Genomic DNA, 10,291 nt, shown 5'->3' on the forward strand with positions numbered 1-10,291 from the left:
TTTGTAGACCCAAAAAATTTGGAGGGATGGGAATCACTAGTCATGCACTGCTCAACAAATCACTTCTTTGGAATCTATTCAAGGAGCCAAGGAAACCATGGAGCAAGCTTATCATGGCTACATACTACAAACATCATCCACCCTCACTAAATTCCAAGTGTCTACAAAGAACTGCTACTCCTTTCTGGAGGAAAATCTTAAAAACATTGCATTTGATCCGTGAAATAACAAACCCCATCCTTGGAAGTGGGGAATCAATCTCCTTGTAGAAAGATGCATGGCTCAACAACGAACCTATGGGAAAGAGACTCCCACACCTTTTCATTGCAGCTAGGAATCCGAACATGTTAGTTGCCAAATGCATGAATGAGGACAATCAAAAAATAAAATTCAGCTTGCTGCTCCCTACTCAAGTAGCAGCTGAATACGAGGACCTTAACTCAATCTTACAACACATAGACATCTCAAACAAAAGGGACAATATGACTTGGAAGTGGTTCCAAATACAAAAATTTTCATGCAACCGATGCTATGTATTTCTCATGGATGGAGGGATTAGACCACTTTCAGCTCAATTATCTAGAAATAGAAGTTTTTGAGAAGGTCAAAACATTTCTATGGCTTAAGTTACCATGATCGGATTCTTACTACAGTCAATTTAGCAGAAAGAAATTGGGTGGGTCCCCTGAATTGCATCCTTCGTGACCATCAGTTTAAAACAACAGATCACCTCCAACTTAACTTTGAGTTCTCCAAAGCTTTCTGGAATATACTAATTCAAAAGTTTAACTGGCTAGTAATACCAAATAATCAAGCGAACCTACAGAGAACATGGCGCTCATCGATGTCTAGTCAGGATACCCTCGTCGGAATTGATGCATCATTAGCTACAAGTTGCTTGAATATTTGGAAAGAGCACAACAAAAGGATCTTCAGATTCCATGACTTTCACCCCCAAACTTTTGGCCTCTCTGACGGCTTCACTCTTCCATATCCAGATATCTCAAAACAATAACAACAAAGCCCCTTCACTTCAGCATAGATTAGCTTATCGGACAAGTTGAGCTCAGCCCAAAGGATTGGAATTTTATTTTTAGGCTCGAGCTCGACTCAGCCTTTGGGCCTCCTTTCCAAGCCCAAGCCTGCTCTATGCTAGGCCTTAGGCTTCTGGGCTGAGCCTCGGGCTAACCTAGATGAGGTAAAAGTGAGGAGGCGAGATGTTAGCAAGGAGGTGACTAGAGTCGAGAAGTGAAGATAATGTGAGGAGAAAGTTAAAAGAATGGGATGATGCGAGAAGATGATGATGAGGAGGAGGAGGTGGAGAGGCGGTAAGGCAGTTAAGAGGAGGAAAAAGTCGGGAGGCGAAGAGGTGGTTGGAGCTTGGGAGGTGGGGATGATGCAACTCATGAGGAGACTGAAGGATGTGTTGATGCAAAGAGGTGAGGAGGAGGAAAAGGTGAGGAGGTTGAGAGATGACGAGGAGGTGGCCAAGGCTTGGGATCACGAGGAGGAATCAAAGGACGGAATGATGCAACAAGAGTTACTAGACGGCTACAGTAAGGAGCACTACAACAAAAAGGGGAAATAGCGACGTTTTTTTGCCGACGCTTTTGGAAAGCGTCGGCAAGTTGCGCTGACCTGCCGACGCTTTTAAAAAGCGTCGTCGTTTAACGACGCTTAAAAGCATCGTAAAACTATTCAAGGTCAATGCCGACGCTTTTAGCAAAAGCGTCGTTAAATAAAGAAAATGCCGACGCTTTTGTACAGTAATTTAACGACGCTAAAAAGCGTCGTTAGGTTCGTTTAATACCCCCGATCTCCCGTGCCCTAATCTATCTCCCGCCAGCCCATCGATCCTTTCCTCCGCCGACGGCCGACCCCATCTCTGCCACCGGTAGCGCAGTCGCCGTCCCCCTTTTCTTTTTCCCCATTCTCTCTCGCTCTCCCCACTTTGCCATCGCTTTCGGTCCTTCCCCCTGTCGCCGACGATCGCCGGCGCCGACTTCTCCTCTCGTTTTTTCCTCACCGCTGCTCGATCCCGTCTACGATCGTTCGATCCCGTCTCTGATCCCTCTAAGGCTGTCCTTTCCGCTTCTCGAGCTCTTCCTCTTGCCGGCACCGGCGCTTTCTCGTCTCTCCGAGGTTTGATCTCTTCTTCCCTTCGATTTTTTTCTCTCTCATGTCTAGTCTCACCCCTTGACCGGAACCCTAACCCTAATTTACTTCTTTCTTGGTCGGCTGTCATGACTACCCGAAGGTCTCCAACAACGACTCCCCGGCCTTCAGCGTCTGAGAATTGAGGGGTGCCCCAACCTAGAGAGACAATATGCGAAAGGAGGCCGGTATTGGGACCTGATCTCACGCATCCCCGATATCGGAACACTATCTGAGATTAGGAGCAACTTCAGCACATTCCCTCCTTCCTTTTCTTGCTTTTGAAGACCATCTACAGTTCAATATCATCCAGTCCTTTTTAGGTACAATCCTCTCTCTCAAATAAAATGGAAATTAGTGAGTGTAATTATTTATCTTCCCTCACATTCTTGTTTGGAAATGGCAATGGTTTCGGGGCTCTTTTAATGAAGCTTCCAAGTACGTAGGGGGCATCTTCATTTGCTTACGAGTCCTGTTAATTAGTAGTTTGAATCTCCTTTCTTTATTCAAATTTCCAGCATGTAAAAAGTGTGTTTTGAAATGTAATGGAGTTTATTTAATTTTCTCAAAATTTATATGTCCTTGCATGTATTAAGTTCGGATAATCTATCATGTCAAACCCAAGTTCAATTCAATAAATTAATTTTACTCAGACATGCATTATGGTGATTGATCTTATAGGAACATTCCTTTTACTAAGAGAGACCAAAAAAAAAAGAGGAAACCAAAGGCATATAAGATCGCCTCTATTTCCTTTGTCCCATGCTATCCTTACCTACAAACCTTGAGATGAGTTTCGGAACCTCAGCTTTGTACTGATTACACAATCAATACCCTTCTACTTGATCATTATTTGACCAACGTTAATATGCTTGTTGGTAACTTGATCCCAAGTGGATTTAATTCGATCAACACCTCTCTTTGTGTTATCAGCTGGCTGGCATTGTACTGTGCTACCACAGCCTTCAAAGTTTCATGAATAATTGAAGGCAGAACCCTCTCATTATAGTTCTCTCCCAGAGTTCGATAGATTGTTGGTAGCTGGTCCGCTAGGGGTCTTGTAAGAACACGAAGACCGATCTTCACCTAAAAAATATAAAAGATTCCAATCTAGTTTGTATGTCCTTATTTGACATGTATTTATGGTTGAAAGTGGCTTTGTTTGATTTGTATGGTCTAATGTCCACATACTACTGATCAGTCCAATCAAATGACACTTGTTTTTTTTTTCCTTGTGGCTCTTAGCCTAATGCTAGCGAGATATCAAGCTTTTCATTTATCAGATTAGACTTCATTTTGTTGTGATTGAAAAGTTAAATATCTTTTCTGTTATATGGAGATTATGAGCACATGGTGCATAGTTTTCTATATCATTGTGAAATATTCAAGTTGGTTGATAATCTCTCATTAAATTGTAGTATTAGTTGCAACTTTTTATCACAGAAATGGCTAGCAATAATTTTAAAATGCATGCTAAGTAGATTTTCATGGGTGTTTTTGTGATGGTTGTGAATTTAATGCCAGGCAATGTTAATTATGAATTAATTTTAAAAAAAATTGCATTCCATAGAAACGTAGACCCGTCTTTTGATTAATGTACATATTCTATTGTATCCGTACATTTATTTATTTTTGTACAGATAAAAGAATTATGTACATTGATCAATTGATTGTCCAGTATGGACAGTTTGGAAAATGTGAGTAATTCTATAGGTCATTACCATAATCAAATGGTATGCTGAGGGTTCGGAAAAAATTTTGGATGATATTTTTCTTTTGTTCTTCCTATACGGAAGAACTAAGGGAAAATGCTGCCGAAATTTTTTTCGACTCTTGTTGCATATCATTTGATTTTTGTAATTGACCTATAGAATTAATGTATTTTCTGAATGGGATAGGACCTTCTTTACCTATTAGTTGAAAATAGCAAGCATTTACTATGTAAACTTTATTTAGCTGTTATTTTTTTGGATTTTATGAAATGACTGATATTTTTTACTCATTGCATTAATATAGATTGTATAATTTTTTTTTATTTTTAGATAAATTGCAAGTTCGGTCAGTTTTATCGTACAATGGACAAAAGTTGGATAAATAAACCAAGGAATAGTAAAGAATATTTAGATGGAGTTCATGACTTCATTAAATTTGGTATGGAGAAAAGTAGTTTGAATGGAAAGATTTTATGTCCATGTCGGAAATGTGTAAATAGTTCTTCTTTAGATCCACAAAATATTGAAGAACATTTGGTATGGAATGGTTTTTTAAGAGGTTATACCGACTGAATTTTTCATGGAGAATCTATGTTGCCATCATCATGTAACCAACCCCTGACTCATTGCGGATCCACTAGCCTAGAAGACAATTCTGCAAGAGATGATGATATAAGGGGTTTGATCACAGATGCTTTTGGATTTGATGTTCAAAATTTAGGAGAATCCAGTAGTATACAAGAAACAGTTGGGATGTTTGATGGATGTACGCATACGGAACGTATGCATGTTGAAGAGCCCATACATACATCTAATGATGAGACAGCTCGTTATCACACCTTAATGAAAGATGCAGATGAAGAATTATATCCGGGTTGTACAAAATTTTCTAAGATTTCTTTTCTTGTTCATTTATTTCATATAAAATATTTGAATGGATGGTCTGGAAAGAGTTTTACCATGCTGCTCAAGTTATTAAAGGATGCATTTTCAGAAAGCACTCGTTTACCACCATCGTATTATGAAGCCAAGAAAGTAGTAAAGGAATTGGATCTTGGATACGAAAAGATTCATAGTTGTCCGAAAGATTGTATGTTATATCGGGGTGAAAATGCTAATCAAGAGTCATGCAATGTATGTGGATCTTCAAGATGGATAACACAAAAAGAAGATCGAGATGATGTACTGAATGAATTGGATGCAACGCGGAGTAAAAAGAAACCGGCCAAGGTATTGCGTTACTTTCCTCTTATACCTAGATTGAAAAGGATTTATGCATCATCAAAAACAGTTTCATCAATGAGATGGCATCATGAAGGACGTACAAAGGATGGAATGTTGAGACATCCAGCAGATAGTCTTCAATGGAAAGCATTTGATGATAGGCATCCTGATTTTGCCTCTGATGTTCGCAGTGTTAGGTTTGGCTTAGCTTCTGATGGCTTCAATCCATTTCGGACCCTGAGTTCTACCTACAGCACTTGGCCAGTCGTTTTGATACCTTACAATTTGCCACCGTGGATGTGCATGAAATAATCATCACTTATCTTGTCAATGGTTATTCCAGGAGATAAGGGTCCAGGCAATGATATTGATATTTTTCTACAGCCTTTGATAGAGGAATTGAAACAGTTGTGGGAGGGTGTTGATGCATTTGATACTTTCAACGGCCAAACATTTAAACTACGGGCAGCTTTGTTATGGACTATTAATGATTTTCCAGCATATGCCAATTTATCTGGCTGGAGTACAAAGGGACGGGTCGCATGTCCTTGTTGTGGAGATTCAACACATTCAATTTGGTTAAAACATGGAGGTAAATTTTGTTACATGGGACATCGTTGATGGTTGGAAGCAAATCATCCGTTTCGATTTCAGAAAGATTTGTTTGATGGTACTATAGAATTGAGATGTGCCCCTATTCCACCTTCTGGAACTGATGTTCATAGACAAATGGATGGCATGAATTACAGCTATGGTAAGCACTCAAAGTCCTCTAAAAAAAGAGGAAGGGATGATGTTGAAAGCTCAGTGCACGAAGGGTTACCAGAGGAAGTCAGTATCAGTACTATAGATGCAGAGTTGTTTCAAGATCCAGACAATTATTTTGAGGATGAAAATGAGGAAGATACACAGATAGCATCTACACAACAGCCAAGTAAACATTTATGGAAAAAACAAAGTATCTTTTTTGACTTACCTTATTGGAAACATAATCTTATTCGGCACAATCTTGATGTCATGCATATAGAGAAGAATGTTTGCGATAATTTACTTGGAACATTTTTAAACCTTGATGGAAAGAGCAAAGATAACATGAAGGCACATCTTGATTTAAAAGAAATGGGTATCCGACAGGAACTTCATCCTAAAATACTTGCTAATGATAGAATTTATGTGCCTCCTGCATGTTACACAATGTCTGCTCGAGAAAAGGATAATTTTTTGGGAGTTTTGAAAAGTATCAAAGTACCCGATGGATATGCATCGAATATTTCACGATGTGTGCATCTAAAGGATCGAAAACTTTCAAATCTTAAAAGTCATGATGGTCACATATTGATACAAGATATTTTTTCAATAGCTTTAAGATCGTCATTGCCGAAACAAGTTGTTACAATTGTACTTCGATTATCGTCATTCTTTAAGGCATTATGTTCCAAAGTTATTGATCCTCGGAAACTTGATCAGTTAGAATCGGATATTGCAATTACACTTTGTCAGATGGAAAAAATTTTTCCTCCTGGATTTTTCACTATTATGGTACATCTGCTCATTCACCTAGCTTCAGAAGTTAAAGTTGGTGGACCGGTACATTATAGATGGATGTATCCTATTGAGAGGTATTATTACAAACCTTAAATCTTTTGATAATTTTATTAGAAACAACAGCATACTGATATTTTAATAAATATTTAATTCTTGAAGGTATCTTGTGCGTCTTAAAGATTATGTGCGAAATAGAGCCTATCCCGAAGGCTCGATTGCTGAAGCATATATTGCGGATGAATGTTTGACATTTTGTTCAAGATATCTTCAAGGTGTAGAGACTATTTTTAGTCGACCTCAACGGCATAATGACTTTGTGGAGAATGCAGAACTGTATAAGTTCTTAACTGCTGGAAAATTCTTGGGAAGAGGTGAAGGTATTGTACTTGATCAAAAATCCTTAGCACAAGCACATCATTATGTGTTACTTCATAGTGACATAATATCTGACCATCGCAGGTTAGTATATTTAAGGAATGACATCAAAATTTAAATTTTATATTAGATATAATATTCTAAATGATATATTTATATTTTATGCAGTGAATTTTTAATTTATCAGAGACGAGCCAATCATAACATTCGTCCTAATGCAAGGATTGAACAGCGATGGTTGGTCGAGTTATTCCCTATGTGGCTTTCGAATCAGGTATGATTTATATTTAATTATGAGATATATTAATTTTTGATACATATTTAATATTAGATAACTCAACTGCACTTCGTCATATCATTTTTTGTTAGGTATCAAAGATGATGGAGACAAATAATTCAGATGAACTAATAGCTCTTGCTCGAGGACCTAACAAGATTGTGAATAGATATAATGGTTTCATAATTAATGGCTTTAAATTTCATACTAGAGAACGGGAGAAATTTAGAAAAATACAGAATAGCGGTGTTATGGTAGAAGCGGATGGAAAATCCTATTATGGTGCACTTAAAGATATCTATGAGTTGGATTATTATGAAAAATTTAAAGTAGTACTGTTTAGATGTGATTGGATAGACATAAACTCACCAAGGGGTTTGAAACAAGATGCAAATGGATTTATACTTGTAAATTTTTCAAGGTTGATACACACTGGTGTGTTATTGAAGGATGATCCATTCATTTTTTCATCTCAAGCTCGTCAAGTATTTTATGTACAAGACGCAAAAGATAAAGATTGGTTTACTGTCATCAAAACAAAACCTAGAGACTTATATGATATGGGAAACCAAGTGGAGGATGATGACGATGACACTTATACACAATGTATGCCCTACAATTTTGTGCCAGCTGATGATTTAAATGCTACGACGATGTTGGTTAGAACAGAATTCGAAGAAAACACTACTGCTTGATTGTTACTGGTAATAATTATTTATGATGTATATATTTTGCATTAATTATTGTGTTATTTTACTCCATATATTAACTGATTCTACCTTTTATTTATATAAATGCTAGGTGACATCATGCGTCGCAGGGGACGATATGCTGGTGTGCAGTTCCAGTTTTCACAGACAGAGGCCGGTACGTCTTCTTCAGCACAGCAGTCTGAGGCCAGTTCAGCTGCACAGCATTCTGAGCCCTGTCCTTCATCATCAGCACAGCACGATCCTCCTGTTCATTAGTCAGATGATGAGATACACGTGCAGGGTATATATTGTCTTTCATGTAATTTTTTTTTATTTCATTTTATGTATATTTATGATATAGTTACTTTTATATACTTTTTGCAGACGGATCCGGGAGAGTACGCCCCAGACGCGGACCACAGTAGTACGAGATGTGTGGCAGATGCGTGAGGGCGAGAGGATTATTGTGGAGTGCAATCAGCTAGGTCAGCCAATTAAGAAAGCTGCCTGCTTATGACTTCATTTTTGGGGACTGTTGCTCGGAGGCCTCAGCTATGTCCGTTGGGCTATGCAAAATGGAATGACATGCTTCCAACGTACAAAGTTGAGCTCCTCCGAGTTATAAAGGTAATGAATTGATGTTCATACTGTATATTAATTGTTAATCATTTATATAATTTATTTCATTTAACTTTTTTTTTTATAGAGCAAGTTTGTTCTCCCTCCATCCACTCATGATTTTGTAATGAAGTCTCTCAACCGCAAATGGAAAGAATATAGAGCACAATTGAAGAAGGACTATATGAGACAGGGTATGACAGAGGAGGAGGTTGCTAGGAATTATCCTCCTGATGTACCCCCTCATCAGTGGATGGAGTTGGTTCATTATTGGTTCTCCGAGAGGGCACAGGTATATTATCTGTTTATTATCTTTTTTTCCTAAATATTTTATAAAAATATTGATTTTTATTATATATTATATATATAACAAGTTCTTTACTTTATTTTACAGACTTATTCTGCTATTGGTAGAGCTGCACGAGCAGCTCAGTCTGTTCCTCATACATCGGGGTCGAAGAGTTATGCACGACTCCGACAGGAGTTTGTATGTTCCTTAAACTTTCATAATTAACTTTTAATTTTTATGTTGAAATATTTATATAACTAATATCATTATGTATCGTGGACCATGTCTGTATCATGATACTCATATATTTTTTTAAATTATCATAACTGTTTGCTTAAAATTGAAATTATTTGTGTAGGAGGATGAGCATGGGAGGGAACCCGACAAGTGGAGTTTTACCGGATGACTCATACTCATCAGGATGGTACTTTTGTTCGAGATGAGTCGAGAGATTTATATGTACGGCATTATTAATATTATATTTTTTGCAATGATTTAAATTTAATTTTGTTAGCTATTAATGTATAACTCTTGTTTTCAAAAAAAATACAGGAGAGGGCTACATCTCTCATTGCGGAGCGTGACGACGAGTCCGTAGCATCTACGCAGCAGAGCCGTATCGAGGCCGAGGTATTCACAGAGTTGATGGGACCAGAGCGCTACGGCCGAGTGAGGGGTTATGGAGTAGGAGTCACCCCCACTCAGTTATCTGAGGTTAGTAGATATACGCAGCATGCTGCAGCAGATGCTCAGGATTCACGCGTTCGCAGACTCGAGGCGGAGATACAGGAGATTAGACAGAGTCGTGCCGCTGAGATGGAGGAGATGCGACAGAGCCGTGCCGAGATGCAGGCCATGAGGGGACAGATTGATCGCCTTACATCTTTATTAGAGATGTATGGTTCATCTCAGGTAAACACATAATATTAAATATATATTTTTGTATTAATTTAATGATTTATATATTTTATTTATAGATATGCAAATCATGCTTTTGATATGTTTTTTGTAGGCTCCTGGCATATCAGGCACCCGTCGAGATAGTGGCACGTCACGTGGAGACAACGACGACCATCCGCCTGCAGATTGATATTATTTTATTTTTATTATATTTTTATATTTATTTATATTACTCTTGATTGTAATGGACGATTAGTACTTTATTTTTATTTATATAAAATATTATCTTTTGGTTTGATTAAATTTTCTATTTAAGTTTGCTTTTGATGTGAATGATGGTGATTGTACAGGTGTGAATGTGAATGTGGTGATTGTACATGTTTATGTTCGAATAATTGATATGATTTCGTACAGGAATGTATTGTATTCTTTTTTTTTTTTTAGATAATATCTGTATTTTTTTTTCCTCTTAAAACCTTTAACGACACTTATAAGCGTCGTTAAA

General features: G+C 37.7%; 1 protein-coding gene and 1 long non-coding RNA gene across 2 annotated transcripts; both read left to right on the forward strand.

The window, feature by feature from the left end:
- The first annotated feature begins 8,659 nt into the window (after nt 1-8,659).
- LOC140854565 (uncharacterized) lies at nt 8,660-9,270 on the forward strand. The gene is made up of 3 exons (XR_012137773.1): nt 8,660-8,889; nt 8,992-9,084; nt 9,245-9,270. It is a non-coding gene; the product is annotated as an uncharacterized lncRNA (long non-coding RNA).
- A 209-nt stretch (nt 9,271-9,479) lies between these two features.
- LOC140854564 (uncharacterized) lies at nt 9,480-10,089 on the forward strand. The gene is made up of 2 exons (XM_073250524.1): nt 9,480-9,798; nt 9,899-10,089. The coding sequence occupies exons 1-2, from the start codon at nt 9,532-9,534 to the stop codon at nt 9,974-9,976; spliced, it is 345 nt and encodes a 114-aa protein (XP_073106625.1). The 5' UTR covers nt 9,480-9,531; the 3' UTR covers nt 9,977-10,089.
- Nucleotides 10,090-10,291: the final 202 nt, after the last annotated feature.

This window comes from Elaeis guineensis, unplaced genomic scaffold (assembly GCF_000442705.2).
Source record: "Elaeis guineensis isolate ETL-2024a unplaced genomic scaffold, EG11 Super_Scaffold_1000123, whole genome shotgun sequence".
Classification (NCBI taxonomy): Eukaryota; Viridiplantae; Streptophyta; class Magnoliopsida; order Arecales; family Arecaceae; genus Elaeis; species Elaeis guineensis.

What these genes read in the sequence shown, in the direction of transcription:
- LOC140854564 (XM_073250524.1), top strand. Translation starts at nt 9,532, where the DNA reads ATGGGACCAGAGCGCTACGGCCGAGTGAGGGGTTATGGAGTAGGAGTC. An exon ending in AGATGTATGGTTCATCTCAG is followed by an intron (nt 9,799 to 9,898) that starts GTAAACACATAA and finishes TGTTTTTTGTAG; the next exon opens with GCTCCTGGCATATCAGGCAC.